The following is a 19,740-nucleotide window of genomic DNA, read 5'->3' as shown; positions in this document are numbered from 1 at the left end:
TTACTGTGGTGTGGGCCTGTTCAGTGATTGCTACTTGGTGATAGGGGAAGAGAGGAAGGGGGAAGAGAGACAATTGTGTTTCATATTTATAGAAAGGGCCTGGATCAGGTACATTCATTCTCAATAGCCTGAGCAACAACAGACTGTAATAGGCTGAAGGTTCCGATCAGTGAAGAATGACAGTTAACTGTCAGTTGGTACAAGTAATGAGTGAGGTTTGAGGGAAAGACCAGAGAAAGCTGAGGTGAAAGTTGACAAAGAAGGTATCAATATTAAGCCAATTATCCCCGGTGTGTTAATAATATCTTGTGGTGGAGATTAGAACAAGTGAGCTGGTGTCTATTTTAGGCTGTCCAGTTCTCACCAGATGAATGTCATAAAAGCAGATTTTTTAAATGAGCTCAACTGTCCAAGCAGCCAGAAATACAATTGGATGAACTTTGAGATCAGAGACAGATTAGTTCAGCTGCTAGTTACAATTTGTGATTGAATTGGGCAGGAGTGGCGGAATAGGGAATCTGGTCTGAGGTAAAAGCCTTCAGAGACTGGCATCAGCAACAGCATCTCTGGAATCTTTAGAAAGTGTCATCAAGTACCTGTACTTACTTACTTACTTACTTACTTACTTACTTACTTACTTACTTACTTACCCAAAGTAAGTATCAGTATTCCCTTACTGGAGAAAGGGAGGGAATTCAAATCAGTTCATATTTAAACATGCACCTGCTAAAATCTGCCTAAAGAGAAGATGAAACACAGCTATCATTTGCCATTTACACTTCTCCAAATTTTGCTGTGCAATTCTCCAGTCATGAAATGTATCCAAAAATACATACACTGGGATAAAGTGTCCAAAAAATGCATATATTAGTGAAAGTGGTATAGAAGTATACAAGTGGAATGCAATGCACTCTTTTAGGGGAAATTGTTTTGTAGAATTGTGTTAAATTGTGTTAGAGCACAATTTGCATGAAAATGTTGAAGAATTGTCATGAGGTCCTAATTTTTTTAAAATAAAATTGCATAGCTTATCTCCCAAGAAATCAGCATAAAATTCTCATTGCAGTGTTGTGCCAAAGAACTACCAGCATATCCTGGCCTTGGCCTTTGCTGTCAAGGAGATCAATGAGAACCCCAAGATCTTGCCTAATATCACATTGGGATTCCACATCTATGACAGTTACTTCAATGAAAGGATGACCTACCGGGCTGCTCTGAACTTTCCCTCCACATTTATGCCCAACTACAAGTGCAACACCCAGAAACACCTGATGGCAGTTATTGGGGGACTGGATTTTGATACCTCCCTCTACATGGCAGACATCTTGGGCATCTACAAGATCCCTCAGGTAAGATACTGCCTTGGAGACTTCATACGCATTCAACATGATCTTTTCTGTGCAGAAAGGTTTCATACTATAGAGAAATAGTTGTGAATGACAAAGGAAGGTGGCCCTGCCTTTCACAAAAAGTGTCCGGTACGCTTTGCACAACTTATTAAAATGTGTAGCATAAAATTGTTAGGTAGTAATTCCCCCCCCCCAACAACCAAAACACAAACAGTGAAAACAAACAGTGAAAACCCCCAGGCAGCTGATACATTGGGTATACATAATCAATAATAACATTCAAATCAACCATATGTACAATTCCATATACCTTAACACTCCTCCCTCCACAAGGTTTATTTAACTTTTAACATTTTAATTGCCCCAAATTGTTCAAACCTGCCCAAATAATTCAATGTTTTCTCAAACCAATCCTCCTCCTTCTCACTGACCTTAAACCCTTTCATTTTATGTATTTTCACAGTTATATATTCTAATATTATAATATTTTTCAATTTTTCCCTCCATTGGTTCACCCCTAGCTCTTTGGCATTTTTCCAACTACTCGCTATAACCTGTCTGGCTGCAATTACCATCATTTTTACCCATTTACATTCCTCTTTTGTTTCTAACTCGGTGCTACTCAGGCTAATAAGAACCATTAATTTAGATATTTGTACCTTCCTACACACAATTCCCGATATTTCTATACCAATCTGTTTCCAGAATTCATTAACTAACGGACAATCCCAAATTGTCAGGTAGTAATGAGCCATCAGCAGCATTTAAATATCTCTGCTCTAGGTGGGCTTTTCTCTCCCCCCTTATGAAGCACATTGGCAATTTTTCTCTGTTGGAGGAATGAGTAGAATATGTTCCATGCCTCCCCTGACCCCTCTAACTAGTCTGGCGTCTCAAGTGCAGTGGATGATATACTTGAGTTGGTTTCTATCTCAGGCAGCAGAATGTCTTTGACTGGGCTTGGCCTCACTCAATGATCCAAAAAGTGTGAATGGTATGGGAGAAGGTGGTCCTTTATATAAACGAGTTCCTGAAAATTCAGGGCTTTTAAAGGCCAATACTAGGGATGCGGGTGGCGCTGTGGGTTAAACCACAGAGCCTAGGACTTGCTGATCGGAAGGTCAGCGGTTCGAATCTCCGCGACGGGGTGAGCTCCCGTTGCTTGGTCCCTGCTCCTGCCAACTTAGCAGTTCGAAAGCACATCAAAGTGCTAGTAGATAAATAGGAACCGCTCCGGCGGGAAGGTAAATGGCATTTCCATGTGCTGCTCTGGTTCACCAGAAGCAGCTTAGTCATGCTGGCCACATGACCTGGAAGTTGTCTGCGGACAAACGCTGGCTCCCTCGGCTCATAGAGCGAGATGAGTGCTGCAACCCCAGTCGGTCACAACTAGACCTAATGGTCAGGGGTACCTTTACCTAAAGGCCAATACTAGGACTTTGAATTGAGATTGGAAGCAATCTGACAAAATCCTGAAAGCTGTTTTCTGTACCAGCTGAAGCTTTCTGCCCCTCCTCCCAATACAGGCTTAAAACATTTAATTCACGTGCAGGAGATACTGATAGACTTGTGGGACCTCTCCACAGCCCACTGTAAATTGGGGTGCATATCAAGAAAATATTAAAAAGGGAACCAAAGAGCCATCAATAATCTTGTGGTGAATTTCTCTTGAATGAATGGGTGCCTGTCAAGTGCCAGAAAATAGCATTCTCCTATTCATTATTACTCAATGGCAAATCACCACACCACTGAAAGGACTATAGAGCACCTGCAATGAATGGAGAAGATCCTGGGCTCGATCCCTGACATCTCTAGGTAGGTCATTGAATGTGTCTTTCCACTCAGTGTTAACAAAGCTGAGCTAGATCGATCAATGTTCTGACGTAGTTGTAGGCACCATGCTGTGTTCTGTCTTTCCCTCCACTTTTCTGGCTGGAGAATGAACCAACTGGCAGTCAATTTCCTGAAACAAGGGAGGTTGTCCTGCTTCCATATGAGGTATTTAGCTGTGGGATGCTTTCATTCCCAGCAGTGGGGGAGGTAGCAGCCATAGTATGCGGGGAAAGGACAGCACCATCCACTGAGTGCCTGAGCTACAATCAAGATCTTTGTAGGTCTCAGGATGCTTTCCAGACTGTCACTATTTCAATTGCATATCAGCAAATTCAAGTTCTGCAGTTAAAGGTGATTCAGAATTTGTGAGCCAAACTAATCCCCCCCCCAAATGATGGGAAAATGAACAGAAAATGTGGGGTAACATTTGCTTGATTCAACATTGTCTAAGCACCTCACAAGAAAATCATGATGTCAGCTATTTATTGAGTATTCATTATCCACAGAGGCTAAATGTGCCACCTCTCCCAGCTTTCTGGAGCCTGCCCCTCCGAGGAAACGGTCTGATCTTGCCTTCTAGATGAGCAGGCAATGAATGTACATTTACAAACTCTGCCCCGTTGTTTCCTTTTAGCTCACTTATGGCTCCTTTGCTCCAGAGGATGCTGGTCAAAGCCAATCCACTCCCTTCTACAAGATGGTGCCCAATGAAGCCCATCAGTACACTGGGATAGTTGAGTTACTTCTGCATTTTGGTTGGACGTGGGTTGGGTTGCTTGCTGGAGATAATGACAGTGGAGAGAGATTTATCCAGGACCTGAAACCTCTGCTCTCCCAAAAAGGCATTTGTTTGGCCTTCTGTGAGAAACCCCCCAAAACCACATATTTGGCAGACTTTTATGATGTGCAATCTGACTTCATCCAAATCTATCAAGTTATTATGAAAAGTAAAGCAAAGGCTGTTGTTTTCTATGGAGAAACAAAGTCTATGATTGACTTGAGAGAAATAGTAGCACTTGGTGAATTGGAAAATGTGACCATGACACCTGAGGGCAAGGTGTGGATTCTGACAGCACAGCTGGATTTTGCAGCATTAACCTATCAAATGAGCTGGGATATGCAAGTCTTCCAGGGTTCCCTCTCCTTTTCAGTTCATTCAAATGTGGTACAAGGATTCAAAGCCTTTCTTCAGGTCCAAAATCCTTTTGAGGCAAATGGAAATGGCTTTCTCAAGCAGTTCTGGGCACAAGTATTTCTCTGTTTATTTCCAAACTCCAATACAGAGGAGCAGGACAGTGGAACCTGCACCGGAGATGAAAAGCTGGAAGATCTTCCTTCGTCTGGTTTTGAGATGACCATGTCTGGCCACAGCTACAGTCTCTATAATGCTGTCTATGCCATAGCACATGCTCTACATTTCATGTTTTTGTCTAGGACCAAATATAGGGGATTGACGGAAGGAGGGGTGCAGGAGCTTCAGAAGCTGCAGTCTTGGCAGGTAATTCCTTTCATGAGATACATTTTATTGACCTGGGCAGTGATATGTAGAACAGTACCCCGAAAATTTCTGAGCACTTAGTATAGGACCCTTGTGTGCAGAGAAGGTGCTCATGAAGGAGGATTTGATCCTCCACTGAAAGACAGGCCTGTGCAGAGCTCTGGGCAGCCAGGTACACTTGCCCTGGGAATAGGACATCTAAGGTGGTTGTGTGGCCCCATCAGGGGCCTGCTGGACTCAAGCTATCATGCCAAGAATGCCCTGTGCCTCTCAACTGCCCTGGGCCTCAGAGAAACATTGCACAGGTTTGCTAAGAGGAGAAAGGGGGACTTGGCAGGAAGAGGCAGCTGGAGCTGGGACAAAATGTGTCTGGAGCTGAGGAATTGAGCTGGGGAACAGCAAGTGCAGCACTCACAATGACTGTCCCTGACCAGTAAACAACAAACAAGAGGACTTTGTTGTTGTTTAGTTGCTTAGTCGTGTCCGACTCTTCATGACCCCATAGCCCAGAGCACGCCAGGCACTCCTGTCTTCCACTGCCTCCCGCAGTTTGATCAGACTCATGTCGGTAGCTTCGAGAGCACTGTCCAACCATGTCGTCCTCTGTCGTCCCCTTCTCCTTGTGCCCTCCATCTTTCCCAACATCAGGGTCTTTTCCAAGGAGTCTTCTCTTCTCATGAGGTGGTCAAAGTATTGGAGCCTCAGCTTCAGGATCTGTCCTTCTATTGAGCACTCAGGGCTGATTTCCATAACAATGGATAGGTTTGATCTTCTTGCAGTCCATGGGACTCTCAAGAGTTTAGCTCTCTCTCTTTTTTCTTGTTGCAAGAGGTTTGGGCAAATTTCCCTAGCAGGCATTTAATAATGGCAAAACATGCAACAAATAAAAGCATTTAAATATAGACTGTATAACCTTAAAACCTTCCCTTTCCAGTGAATCCCACACTATCCTACTTTCCTAATACACAGGTTCAGTAAGTTATCAATAGGTTTACTTGTTATTTTCTTGAAAGGTCAGATTTGTGTGCTTTTCCGTACAGCAGTCAGAAAAAAAGCTGAACAGGCAGTATGACATAGTTTGGTTACCACATGGCAAAAGTTCCTAAACTGGATAAATCTTTGTGGCGGAAGGGAGCGGCTCAGAGCTCCACACACAGGGAATTCTGAGCAGAACAGAAGACTCTGTTACCCCTTTCCTCACTAGGTGAGGAAGTGACATAGGCCAAGCCTGTCCGGACAGACCTAAAGCATTAATCAGACTCAAGCATGTTGGTTAAATATAAAATCAAATAACAAATAGCTTTATTGGCATCACAGTATAGAACACTTAAAATCACTGGGATAATTAAAAGGACAAGTGTGAAGTTGTCGAAGGTCATAAGGTCACACTGTGATCGTGTGCACTTATATATTCTCTTTCACCCTGTCTGTTCCCCGAAGGGATGGTTCGTTAGGAATCCTTCGGGTAAGCATGCTGGTTACATGGGGCTGGTTACCCCACAATTCTCTTGTTGAGTTAAGGTGCAAACAGTTGGACTTGAAAGCCATGGGTTTTTTCTTTTTTCATTTCATTTCATTACTTCATAGTGACTATTTTTCTTCCAATGCAGCTCCATCCCTTCCTTAGGACTGTCTCCTTTAACAACTCTGCTGGAGAAACTGTATCTTTTAGTGAGAATGGAGAAGTGGATGCTGGCTTTGATATTACCAACACGGTCGCTTTTCTAAATGATTCCTTTGTGAGAGTCAAGGTTGGAAGGGTGAATGTGGAGGCTACCTCAGGCCAGAAATTCTCCATTGATGACAACAGAATGGTGTGGCACAGAAGCTTTCACCAGGTGGGCCATAATTCCTACATCCATGAGATATTAGAAAATAGAATGTTGTTTCATATTCTGAAGGCAGCCTTATAATGGGAGGTTTTAAATGTTTGACGTTTTGCTGTGTTTTTATTATGTTTGAAGTTGCCCAGAGTTGCTGGGGTGACCCAGTCAGATGGACGGGATATAAACAAACAAACAAACAAACAAACAAACAAACACAAACAAACAATTTTTCTTCTGCTTATTATTACTAGGCTCTTACCATGGGCTAATTAGAGGAGGGCAGGAGTCATTGTGTGTGGAATTATCCACCCTACCACCTTACTGTGTTAGTCGTCTTGACTGAAGTTGCGCAGGCTAGAATGCGACAAGACCTCGCCTGGGAATTCTCTGTAACTGTATTTGGGGCCAGGGATGAATTTTTCCCGCTGACTTACTGGCCCGCTTGCGGGTTTTCACCTGCCTCATATTGTCACAAGCATTATTTTTTTACATGTGCCATGATAGGAAAATGGAGGCTGGAATAGGTATTCCTTTATGAATGGAGACAATGGGGGCAGGGCTAGTGAAGATTACCCCCCTCCCCTTCCTAATTTGAGCCCTCATGCAATTTTTCTGAATGCCTGAAGCGGGCTCAAAGATTATGAGTTTCAGCATTGTTTTTAAAAACCACAAATAGCAAAGTACCGTATTTTTCTGTCTATAAGACTCCCCAGCATAAAAGACACCCCCTGTTTTTGGGAACTCCGATTTACAAAAATGGGGGGAGATGGCCCCCATGTATAAGATGCCCCCAATTTCCAGACATTATTTTTTAGGGGGGAAACCTAGTCTTATACACAGAAAATACAGTATGTAGTTTGTCTTTGAGTTTCGAATAAGTAGTTTAGTATTTTCCTACTGAGGGGGGGAAAGGAAGTCAAAAGCGCTACTAATTTCTATGAGTTAAACTGTTTGTGTGTTCATTTAAATGGGCAGGTTCCACCCCTTTCTGAGTGTAACCCAAATTGCCCTCCTGGTTCCAGCAAGGAGAAGAAGGAGGGGGAGCCATTTTGCTGCTATGATTGTGCTCCATGTCCTCAAGGCAAGATTTCACCCCAGAAAGGTAGGTGACACAAGATATATGCTTTTCAAACATAAGTCATGTTAGAAGTTGTTGAAAAGGTTAAGTAAATAATTGGTAACATATTGTTTGTTTGGAGAACCACATATTTTTTAGAACAGTACACATTTGGGGGGTGGGGAACTGTATTTTGGTTCATGTGTTGGTTCAAGGATTGCAGTTTGGATAACTTTCCCATTCGAATGTCAACAAAACCAAATTTCTCCTCCATACCTTTTGGCAGACAGCCCCCATAAAGGAATATGGACATTGTCCTAAAAAGACAAGGTTTGTTACCCATGAGATAAATGGACCGTTGATCTGCTTGAGTATAAGATGTCTTCCTTAATTTTTATTCTGAACAATTATAAGGATGATTTTTATTTGTAGTTGCCACTCTTGTCCATCTAAACTGCATCCCAAACAGCCTAACACACAGTACTGAGATAGGGTTCTTAGGCATCACTTTGAATCTGGTTTATCTGGAAATATCTGTGATACTTCTAATTTAAAATTATGAGTTCCATACTCGCAGTATTAGTAGTTGCTCTCCAACACATCCAAAATCTGAATGTATTATTTTCTTTTCAGACATGGTTGACTGTGTTGCCTGCCCAAAGGACCACTATCCACACAGGAACCAATCACAATGTGTTCCAAAGACCATCAGCTTCCTGTCTGTTCAAGAGCCTCTGGGGATGAGCTTAGCATTGTTTGCTCTTTATCTCTCTCTCCTCACAGTGGTGGTCCTAGCCATCTTCATTAAACATCAGGACACACCCATTGTCAGAGCAAACAATCGGGATCTCACCTATGCTCTCCTCACTTTCCTCCTGCTCTGCTTCCTTTGCCCATTGATCTTCCTCAGCCCTCCAGAAAGAATGAGCTGCCTGCTCCGACAAATGGCTTTTGGCCTTGTTTTCACAGTGACCGTTTCTTGTGTTCTGGCCAAAACAATCACGGTGGTTCTGGCCTTTGTGGCCACCAAACCAGGATCTAGAATGAGGAAATGGGTGGGGAAAAGACTGGCAAGCGCCATTGTGATTTCTTGTTCTCTTATTCAAGCTGGCATTTGCACTGTGTGGTTAGGAACCTCTCCCCCATCCCCTGATTCTGACATGAACTCTGTGATGAGAGAAATCATTCTAGGTTGCAACGAAGGGTCAGTTGCCCTCTTTTACTGTGTCCTGGGCTACATGGGCTTTTTGGCCATTATCAGCTTTGTTGTGGCATTTTTTGCCAGGAAACTGCCTGAGAGCTTCAATGAGGCCAAATTCATCACCTTCAGCATGTTCTTGTTTTGTAGTGTTTGGATCTCGTTTGTTCCAGTGTACCTGAGCACCAAGGGGAAATACATGGTGGCTGTGGAGATCTTCTCCATCTTGGCCTCCAGTGCTGGCTTACTAGGTTCCATCTTTGCTCCCAAATGCTACATCATTTTGTTGAGGCCTGATCTGAACAGCAAAGAGCAGTTAATAAAGAGGAAATAGCAACTATAACCTCTCTTTATTTACATCATATAATTATGCTGTATTCTGTCTCTTACAACTCTTATGTGCAATTCTTTTAAATATCCACTATTGGCCTCTTTACAACTATTGGCCACTATTGCCTCCAATCTCTTTTCTCCCTAAGATTCATTTGGAATACTAAGAAGCTATGATGAGTACCACAAAATATTGATGCCTGACATGAACGTTAGAGGGTAATTGATTAGGAAGTGGCCAAGGAAAAACAATATATTGAGAGGCAATTAAAAAACAAACAAACAAACACGTCTCATTCCTTTCTAGGTTATTTCCCTATAAGTAAGGTTTCAGTAGAGTTGCTGCTGTCATGATTAACCAGTGCCAGTGATTTCAGTACAGCCACTCCACGCTTAATTGGGGGTTATGTTCCGAACATCAATGAACATCTGCTGCTCTTTCTCCATTCGAGATCAAAAATACTGCACCCAAAATAAACACATCTAAAATTTTGGGGGCTGGATCGAGGCTGGAGGCTTTGGAAAACTAAAAAAGTGTAATAGGTACCACAAAATATGCAGGCCTGACTAGAACATCCAAGGGTGATTGATTAGAAACTGAATGAGATTCGCCAAGAGAATCTCACCCCATTCTTTAGCCTGTCTTAGTATAAATGTCATTAAATTAATGAACAGATGTTCAGGTGTGAAATTTTAGGTCAGATTAATCATTGCCACAGTCAAGTGAGGCATTTCAGCATTGATAACAGACAGACCCAAATTCTTATGGCAGTTTATTCTACATGCCCTTCTGTTGTCCCATAATGGGACAGAGGCCACTTTGAATGAAACATCACAAACATGGTGTGTAATTTGTTTTGTCATCTGTTTCATTTTCCTGATGTAAAGAGAGCTAGTTATTATCTCATCTGTAATTATTACTCTCATAATTACTAACTGTCTCTTGGATAATGTCTCAATAGATTTCCAGAGAATGAAAGTCAAAGTCTAAACATTAGAATATAAAAAGCCTTCTTGTGATTCTATGCAAGGGAGAGGGCAGAGGAAGGGGAAGGATTTCTGCTGTTGTCTGTGTTGAGTTGTAAGATAGGATCTTGATCTGTGAATTGGTAGTGTAGTGTGGTTCCTGTTGAGGCAGAATATTGTGCTGAGGGTTCTATTGAAGCTAAGGTTCATGTTTCAGATAGATGTAAGGGTGTTTGAGGATGAGAAATATTTGCCTCAGCATGCTATTGTTTATTGTGCCCCTTCTCTTTCATCTGCCACATTTGGTGTGCAAACGTACCAGGAGATGCATCATCCATGATCTGTCCAGAATTCCACATGAATACTACCAACCTGGTGATCTTATTGTTGGCGGCCTTGCTTCTCACCTCTTTTCTGCTTTTGACAAAGAAGACTTCAAAGAAAGGCTAACTACTCATCAACTTCTTAATACCTTGTAAAGACTTCATATGTCAGATAATAAAGGAACATTCCTAAGCTCTAACCAGGCTTACTCAGAAGCAAGTGCCACTGGTTTCAGTGGGATTTACTTCCAGGCAGAGGTGGTGGTGGTGGGGGGAAAACTATTGCTAAGCTGAAGAATTACCTAGTTAAGATGGAAAGCCCTTATCTGTTCTGAATATTGAACTTCACCTCAGGAAGCTTGGGCTGAGAGCTCTTAAGAGGTGGGGTTCCAAGACCCCCAGATATTCACATCCAAGTAGGATACTCCTAGTTAAAAATATGTCACAGGTTTGGAAATTATGAGAACCACTCCATTAAACTAGGCTACCTACTTCTCTGCATTTTGATACACATTTTTAATTGGATCAAATCAGTACCTGTATATAAAAGTTTTGTATATTTCTGTGCTTTGTGGTTTAAAAATGCTTTCTATCTTCTGTTGAAGGTCTCTGTTTATGTCAGTGTGTGAGTGTCAAAGTTTGATGCTTTGTGCTCTTAATGTTGTGCAGACCTGTTCAGTTATAGCTACTTGGTGATAGGAAGACAGGAAGGGGAAAGAGATTCAATTGCATTTAATATTTATAGGCAGGGCCTGGAACAGGTACATTCATTCTGCTTGGCCTTGGGAACAACAGACAGTGATTGGCTGAAGGTTCTGAACAGTGAAGAAATGGCAGTTAGCTGTCAGTTGGGAGAAGTAATGAGTGAGGTGTGAGGCAAAGACAAGAGAAAGCTGAGGTAAAAGTGGACGACTGAGACTTAAATAGTTAGGTATTTATCCCCAGATTGTCAAGATTTGCTGTAGTGAAGATCAGAACAAGTGAGCTGGTATGTCTTTTAGGCTAGGAAGGTTCCCATTTCTTACCAGAAGAATGCCATAAAAGCAGGTTTCTTAAGAGCTCAACTGTTCAAACAGCCAGAAATACAATTGGCTAAATTCTGAGGTCAGAGGCAGATTGGTTCAGCTGCTAGGTACAGTCTGTTAGTGAATTGGGCAGAAGTAGCGGTTCAGGGAATTTGGTCTGAGGTCATAATTTTCAGAGACTGGTGTCAGCAACAGCATCTCTTGAATCTTTAGAAAGTGTTGCGTGCAACTTGCAGATCTCTTTAACATGATGCCCTTAAACCAGCAAGAGACTACAACCAGCTCACAAGCCAAGACTAACATTTACCCAAACTTCAGAAGTTTGGTGTAGGCTTCTCACTGCGAGAAGTGAGGTTACAGGGAACCAGGCAGAGGGACTTCTCGGTGGTGGCACCTGCCCAGTGGAACACCCTTCCAGAGGATGTCAAGGCAATAAGCAACTATCTTACTTTTAAAAGACATCTGAAGGCAGCCCTGTTTAGGGAAGTTTCCAATGTTTATTGCTGTATTGTGTTTTTACAGAGTGGCTGGCAAAACCCAGCCAGATGGGTAGGGTATAAATAATAAATTATTATTATTATTAACAGCATCTCTTGAATCTTTAGATAGCGTTGTCAAGTATATGTAGGACCCGAAAGTAAGTATCAGTATTCCCTTATTAGTGATAGAGGCAGGATTCAAATCAGTTCACATTTAAATGTGAACCTACCAAAATTAGCATGCTCTAAAAAGATAACAAAACCAAAACACAACTATCATTTGAAATTTATACAATGCATTCTTTTAGGGAAAATTGCTTTGCAGATATGTGTATACTAGGGAACTATTTGCAGTAGAATACAGAAGAATAATTCTGAAGCCCTTTTTAAAAATTGCATAGCATATTTTCCAAGGGTTCAGCTTAAAATTCTCTTTGCAGTGTGGTGGCAAGGAACTACCAGCATATTCTAGCTTTGGTGTTTGCTGTCAAGGAGATCAATGAGAACCCCAAGATCTTACCTAATATCACCCTGGGCTTCCACATCTATGACAGTTACTTCAGTGAAAGGATGACTTACAGGGCCGCTCTGAACCTTCCCTCCACACTTGTCCCCAACTACAAGTGCCACACGCAGAAATCTCTGATGGCAGCTATTGGGGGACTGGACTTTGATACCTCCCTCCAAATGGCAGACATTCTGGACATTTACAAGATCCCCCAGGTAAGATACCACCTTGGCGACTTCATACTTATTTACCATCCTATTTTCTATCCAGAAAGGTTTTGTACAGTAGAGAAGGAAGCTGCTATCCTCAAAGCTGCTATCCTCAGAGCTGGGACTCAGACCATCAGGAGGCAGTTGTGCACACATTGTGGCACTTGAGTGGGATTCTGTGCATTAGTGGTTTGATAGATGTGTGGAAAGGAAGTTAAGACACCATGAAACGAGAAGCTGAAATGCAGTGATGAAGAAAAAGGGATGAAATGGAGAAAGAAAATGGAGGAGAGGAAAGCAGCAGTGCAGGAAACCAAGGACTACAAACTCAAGAAGGAAAAATGGGGGGGGGGGGAGAGGGAAAAAGGAATGCAAGGAAGTGGGCATGCGGGGGTGGCAGAGGATGAAGCAGAAGCTGAGAAGCTCCATGGAGGCAAGATCTGTTGCCCTTCCCAACTTTCTGGAACCTGCCTTCTTAAGGCAACTGGCTCATTTCACCTTCTGTGTGGTCAGGCCCTCAATGGACATATGCAGTCTGTCTTCCACATTTACAGATTATGCTTCTTTATTTCCTTCTAGCTCACTTATGGCTCCTTTGCTCCAGAGGATGCTGATCAAAGCCAAACCACTTCCTTCTACAGGATGGTGTCCAATGAAGCCCATCAGTACACTGGGATTGTTGAGTTACTTCTGCACTTTGGTTGGACGTGGGTTGGATTGCTTGCTAATGGAGACAGTGGAGAGAGATTTATTCAGACGCTGAAACCTCTGCTTTCCCAGAAAGGTATTTGCTTGGCCTTCTCACAGACAAACCTGAAAACGACATATTTGGCTGAGTACTATGTCATGTATTTCCACCGGGTCCAAATTTATCAAGCTATTATGGAAAGTAAAGCCATGGTGGTGGTTGTCTATGGAGCAACAAGGTCCATGCTTGCCTTGCGAACAATGCTAGCACTAGGTTCACTGGAAAATGTGACCAAAACCTCTGAGGGCAAGGTGTGGATTCTGACAGCACAGCTGGATTTCATAGCAATGACCTATCAAATGAGCATGGATATGCAAGTCTTTCATGGTTCCCTCTCCTTTACATTTCATTCAAATGTGGTACAAGGATTCAAAGCCTTTCTTCAGGCACAAAATCCTTTTGAGGAAGATGGAAATGGCTTTTTCAAGCAGTTCTGGGCACAGGTATTTCTCTGTTTATTTCCAAACCCCAATACAGAGGAGCAGGTCAGTGGAACCTGCACTGGCGAGGAGAAGCTGGAAGATCTCCCTTCGTCTGCTTTTGAGATGACCATGTCTGGCCACAGCTACAGTCTCTATAATGCTGTCTATGCCACAGCACATGCTCTACATGCCATGTTCTTGTCCAGGACCAAATACAGGGTAATGGTGGAAGGCGGGATGCAGGAGCTTCAGAAATTCCAGCCCTGGCAGGTAATTCTTTTCATGAGATACATTTTATTTGACCTGGGCAGTGATACATAAAACAGTACCCTGAAAAAAAAATCAAGCTTCAGTGTAAGACCATATTCTCCCCTTGTGTGCAGAGAAACTGCTCGTTAAGGTAGCATAGTGAAATATCAGGCCACCTTGCTTACAGCTGTTAAGCAGGAGGACCCAATCCTGCACTACCCTTCTTTTTTGTGAGCAACTTCCTTTGTGTGCATGGCAAAACGTGCAGCAACCAGAAGCATGGAAATACATACTGTATAACCTTAAAATATGCCCTTTCCCGTGAATTCCAGAATATCCCACTTCACTAGCACAAAAATAGATCACATGCTTAGCAGCTCCTACATGGTTTACTTACAAAACTCTTCAAAGTTCAAAGGTTTTTGGAACACAGCACTCTGAAAAAAGTTGCAGAAGCAGAAGACATAGCTTGGTTACAAAATGGTAAAAGTTCCTAAACTTTTTATTGGTATAGAAAATGGTTGTTCCAGACTACATTCTTTTCTGAAAGAAGCAGCTTCTTAAATCCATCTGGCTGTAAGGAACAGCTCAGAACTCCACTCAAACCAAATTCACACACAGAATAAGCAGAACAGAAGGCTTTGTTGTCCATTTCCTCCCAAGGTAAGGGGAAGTGATATAGGCCAAGCCTGTCAGGACAATTTACTCTACAGCATTAAACCCTTTATGTATGTATTACAAGACATTTGCATTACTTCAGAGTTACTGTTTTCCTTTCAATGCAGCTCCACCCCTTTCTTAGGAGTATCTCCTTTAACAACTCTGCTGGGGAAACGGTATCTTTTAGTGCGAACAGGGAAGTAGAAGCTGGCTTTGATATTACCAACCTGGTCACTTTCCCAAATAACTCCTTCATGAGAGTCAAGGTTGGAAGGGTAGGTGGGGAGGCTGCTGCAGACCAACATTTCACCCTTGATGACAACAGAATGATGTGGCACAGAAGCTTTAACCAGGTGAGGCTTAATTCCTACATCTATGAGACATAGGAAAAGAGAATGTTATTCTACTTACAGATCATCCGTCCAGCACATACCTGCCTTTCCAGCCAGATTCGAAACATTTTCCCCTGCACTGCTTAAGAATAAGAGAGTTGGAAGTCATGCCGAAGGTCATGTTGTCCGGGATACAGGAATCTCAACATAAGATGACCTTGCTGGCTCAGATCAATGCCCAGCTAGTGCAGAATAATGCCATTGGCCAGTCTTGTCCAGCATCTGGATATGGCATGTGGCTTTTGGTTTGGGGCTCTTTTTGTCCAAGTGTGTTTCATGAGTCTCTTCGGAAGAAGATGCAGATGTTTGCTGCTTGCAGTTCAAATGTATGATGATTGAGAAGGAAGTAGGGGCTGTGAAGGTTTGTGGGTAGCTATTCTTTGTCACCAAGTGTAGAATGGGGAAAGGGACTTCTTAGATTGGAAAATAATCAGCCCTCCTCAAGAAGGATTGCCTGGCACCTCCCTACATATCTATAGGCACCAGGCAAAAACATTCCCAAGCCATTAGTGAATTAAACTATTTATGGTCTTTCAAACTGGGATGTTACTGTTTCTGTTTGTCATGCTTTTCCTTTTTATTGTAAACCTTTTTATTGTAATGTAAACTGCCCTGTGGCATGGTATAATAAATAAATAAATGAATAAGGTTCTGAAAGTGGCCAACCAGACACTTGTAGGACATGATCATAAGACCTCTCTCCCCTTTTGTGGTTTCTGACAACTGGTATTCAGCACCATACTGCCTCTGACCATTGAGTAAAATGAGTCCCTCCACCAAGGATGGTAGCCTCTGATAGGTTTCTCTTCCATTAGTTTTTCCAATCATCTTTTAAAGTCAGCCAAGTTGATGCCTATCAATGTCTCCTGTAGAATTGAATCTCATAGTTTTAGCTATACTGCGTGAAAAAGTGCCCCAATCAATCAAAAATTAACTTCATTGGATATCTCTGAGTTCTAGTATTATGAGAGAGGGAGAAAAGCTTTTCCTTACCCTCTTCCCCATTATCTACATGAGCAGGTTTCACCCCTTTCTGAGTGTAACCCAAGTTGCCCTCCTGGTTCCAGGAAGGAAAAGATTGAGGGGGAGCCATTCTGCTGCTATGATTGTGTCCCGTGTCCTCAAGGCAAGATTTCATCCCAGAAGGGTAAGAGACACAGGATATATAATCTTCCAACTATATGTCATGTTAGAAGTTGAGGAAAAGGATAAATAAATTAGTGGTGATGTGTGCATTTTTGTACATATTGTTTGAATGGAGAACTGCATTACAAATGTTTAGAGAAGTACACATTTTTAAGGGAATCTGTACTTTGGTCAGTGTGTTGGTTCAAGGAGTGCAATGTAGATAGCCTTCTCATTCAAGTGGCATAAAAACCAAATTTCTCCTCCATCCCTATTGGCACATAGCCCCCACAAAGAAATATGGACCTTCTCCAAAAAAGAAAAAAAGGAAAAAAAAGGAATGGTTTGATGCCCATTATCTAATTTTTGTTACAGGATAAGGTACAGCAGACAATTTTGACCAAAATGCACCAGTGATATGACTGGGCAGGAGACACCTATCTTAATTCAGGCAATAAAAAATAAACATGCATATGGCTGATGCACGATCGCACACCCGGGTGGGGTGGAAAGGGGTCTGCATGGGTGTGGAATGGAACCCCTGTGTACAAAGTTCATGGACTGTACTTGTTCTGAACAATAACCATGTGGTTTATGGGAAGTTAGCAAGCCATCACAGGACACCCCACGTAACCCAACACAAAGGTTGAGGTGGGATTCTCATGCATCACTTTCAGTTTGGTGACTCTGGAAATATCTGTGATAACTCTAATTTAACCTTAAGTGTTCCATACTCACAACATGTAGCTACTATCCTAACATCTGAAATCTGAACGCATTACTTTCTTTCCAGACATGGAAGATTGCGTTGGGTGCCCCAAAGACCACTATCCAAACATGGAACAATCGCAATGCATTCCAAAGACCATCAGCTTCCTGTCTTTTAAAGAGCCTCTGGGGATGAGCTTAGCATTGATTGCTCTCTCTCTCTCTCTCCTCACAGTGGTGGTCCTAGTCATTTTCATTAAACATCGGGACACACCCATTGTCAGAGCAAACAATCGGGATCTCACCTACACTCTCCTCACTTTTCTCCTGCTCTGCTTCCTCTGCCCATTGATCTTCCTCAGCCCTCCAGAAAGAGTGAGCTGCCTGCTCCGACAAATGGCTTTTGGCCTTGTTTTCACAGTGACCGTTTCTTGTGTTCTGGCCAAAACTGTCATGGTGGTTCTGGCCTTTGTGGCCACCAAACCAGGATCCAGAATGAGGAAGTGGGTGGGGAAAAGATTTGGAAGTGCCATTGTGATTTCTTGTTCTCTTATTCAAGCTGCCATTTGCACTCTGTGGTTAGGAATCTTTCCCCCATTTCCTGATTCTGACATGCACTCAATGAGGAGAGAAATCATTCTAGGCTGCAACGAAGGTTCAGTTGTCCTGTTTTACTGTGTCCTGGGCTACATGGGCTTTTTGGCCATTATCAGCTTTGTTGTGGCGTTTTTTGCCAGGAAACTGCCTGAGAGTTTCAATGAGGCCAAATTCATCACCTTCAGCATGTTCTTGTTTTGTAGTGTTTGGATCACCTTTGTTCCAGTGTACCTTAGCACCAAGGGGAAATACATGGTGGCTGTGGAGATCTTCTCCATCTTAGCCTCCAGTGCTGGCTTACTGGGCTCCATCTTTGCTCCCAAATGCTACATCATTGTGTTGAGGCCGGATCTGAACAGCAAGGAGCAGTTAATAAAGAGGAAATAATAAATTATCCTATCATCTTTGTGGGGTTTTTCCTACCAAAATATGAGCAATGTAATCTCTCTTTATCCACACCATTCAATTATGTTGTGCCAGGCATAGCTCACTTTGGGAGGGAATTGGTAATCAGGCCTCTTGCTTTCCTTCGCTTTACCTGAGAAGCACATTTTAGGTCTGAGCTGGTTTCCTCATACTCAGACCACCTGGTTCTTAGAAGCCTCCCTTGCATTCCTATACCAAGAATTTGGAACTTTCAGCATTGTAAATAAGCCTTGTTTTGCTGCCTGTGTTTTCTGACTGTTGTGTGGGAAAGCACATGAACCTTGCCTTTGAAGAGTTCATAAGTATTACCAGTTCTTAACTTAACAAATGTGTGGTCTTATTCTATGCTAAGGGAAGATGGAGGTCATATTTTAAAGGTCTAGCAAACTATATTTCCCCACTTTAATTTGCTGCATATTTTGTGATTTAAAATCTTGGGTGGAAATCTCTCACCAAAGAATTTGTGCCCCAAACCTGGATCTTGGCATCCAGAGCATTCTCCTTTGTTGATACCTATTTTTCCTTCCTTCCAACGGAAACCACGTACAAAACTCAGCCCCTTTCACCATTCTTTTGTCTTGGCATAATTGTCAGAAAACTAATGAACTGGTGTTCAGGTGGGAAATTTTGGGAGGTCAGATTTATTAATGCTGACCAGTGCAAATAATTAGAGACTGCCTAACTGTTCTTCTCTTCCTCATTGCTGTTAATTCTGCATGGCCTTTTGTTGTCCCATAAATAGACAGAAACCACTTTGGATGAAAAATCAGAAGCAGGGGTTTTTTTTGGTCATTTTCTGAGAGGTTGTTATTACCTCATCTGTAATTATCACTTTCATCATGACTTAGTCTCCCTTGGATAATGTCTCAGTAGATTTCCAGAGAATACTAACCAATGTCAAAACAGGGGTATTATAACCTCTTCCTGCCATTCTAAGCAAGGGAGAGGACAGAGGAAGAGGAAGGATTTTCACTTTTCTTTCAATCAACTTGAAAAATAGGATTTTAATTTGTGAATTGTTAGAGAAGTGCTGTTCACGACAAGGCAGAATATTGTACTGAGTGGTTGTTAAGCAAGGTTCATGTGCTGGATGGAAATAAGGGTGTTTGATTAGAAAGAATATTTGCTTCAGTATGCTGCTGTTTATTGTGCCCCTTCTCTTTCATCTGCTACATTTGGTGTGCAATCAGACCACGAGTTGCACCATCCATGATCTGTCCAGCATTCCACATGAATACCACCTACCTGGTGATCTTATTGTTGGTGGACTTGCTTCCCACCTCCTTACTGCTTTTGATGAAGAAAACTTCGAAGAGAGGCTAACTATCCATCAACTTCTTAATAACTTGTAAAGAATTCAAATGTCAAGTAATCAGCTGATACTGAAATATCCCTCAGCTCTAACCAGGCCTATTTAGAAGCTAGTTCCACTGATTTCAGTGGAATTTACATCCAGGCAGATGGTGTGGGGGTATTTACAAAGCTGAGGAGTTGGCTTGGAAGAAGGGAGATGCAGATCTGAATGTGTCAGTGAGATGAGAGAGCCTGGTCTTGTTGATGTGTTCTCTCCTCCCCACATCCCACCAAACCTCTTCAAAGTAGAGGTTAACAAGAGAACTCACAGATTAAACCTCCCTAGTTTAAGATGGAAAGCCCTTCTCTGTTCTTAATGCTCACCTCAGAAAGTCTCATGTGAGGGGTCTTAAAGGCTCACTTCTCCTTTGAGGTGGCACTCAAAGAGCCCCTGATGTTCTCATCTAAATCAAGCTAGACAATTGAGTTTATAATTTATAGACAGGGCCTGGATCAGAT

The 19,740-nt window shown here is 42.3% G+C and overlaps 2 protein-coding genes and 1 long non-coding RNA gene across 6 annotated transcripts in view; 2 read left to right on the top strand and 1 right to left on the bottom strand.

Annotated features, from left to right (window-relative positions):
* The window catches only part of LOC310690515 (vomeronasal type-2 receptor 26-like), a 19,858-nt gene extending 10,488 nt beyond the window's left edge, over positions 1-9,370 (top strand). For 2 of the 4 annotated variants that reach the window (XM_083469580.1, XM_083469581.1), the window contains 5 exons: positions 1,067-1,349; positions 3,817-4,680; positions 6,291-6,518; positions 7,482-7,608; positions 8,197-9,370. In XM_083469580.1, coding sequence (XP_083325706.1) covers positions 1,067-1,349; positions 3,817-4,680; positions 6,291-6,518; positions 7,482-7,608; positions 8,197-9,095 — 2,401 coding nt within the window. In that variant the 3' untranslated portion in view covers positions 9,096-9,370. Of the gene's footprint in view, positions 1-116; positions 264-1,066; positions 1,350-3,816; positions 4,681-6,290; positions 6,519-7,481; positions 7,609-8,196 lie in introns of those variants that run through there. The other 2 variants (XM_083469582.1, XM_083469583.1) reach the window with 2 other exon arrangements.
* On the bottom strand, positions 1,202-19,740 carry LOC310690868. The gene is made up of 3 exons (XR_014518232.1): positions 19,606-19,740; positions 12,562-13,414; positions 1,202-1,303 (listed from the first exon to the last, which is right to left on the bottom strand). It is a non-coding gene; the product is annotated as an uncharacterized lncRNA (long non-coding RNA).
* Positions 9,446-18,567, top strand: LOC310690821 (vomeronasal type-2 receptor 26-like). The gene is made up of 6 exons (XM_083470394.1): positions 9,446-10,532; positions 12,325-12,607; positions 13,181-14,041; positions 14,806-15,033; positions 16,093-16,219; positions 16,991-18,567. Exons 1-6 carry the CDS (start codon positions 10,297-10,299, stop codon positions 17,887-17,889), a joined length of 2,634 nt encoding a protein of 877 aa, XP_083326520.1. The 5' UTR covers positions 9,446-10,296; the 3' UTR covers positions 17,890-18,567.

Source organism: Podarcis liolepis (assembly GCF_965112155.1).
Source record: "Podarcis liolepis genome assembly, chromosome: 13".
NCBI classification, from domain to species: domain Eukaryota; kingdom Metazoa; phylum Chordata; class Lepidosauria; order Squamata; family Lacertidae; genus Podarcis; species Podarcis liolepis.
The sequence above is the reverse complement of the archived record's forward strand: the minus strand, read 5'-3'. Positions and strand labels throughout refer to the sequence as shown.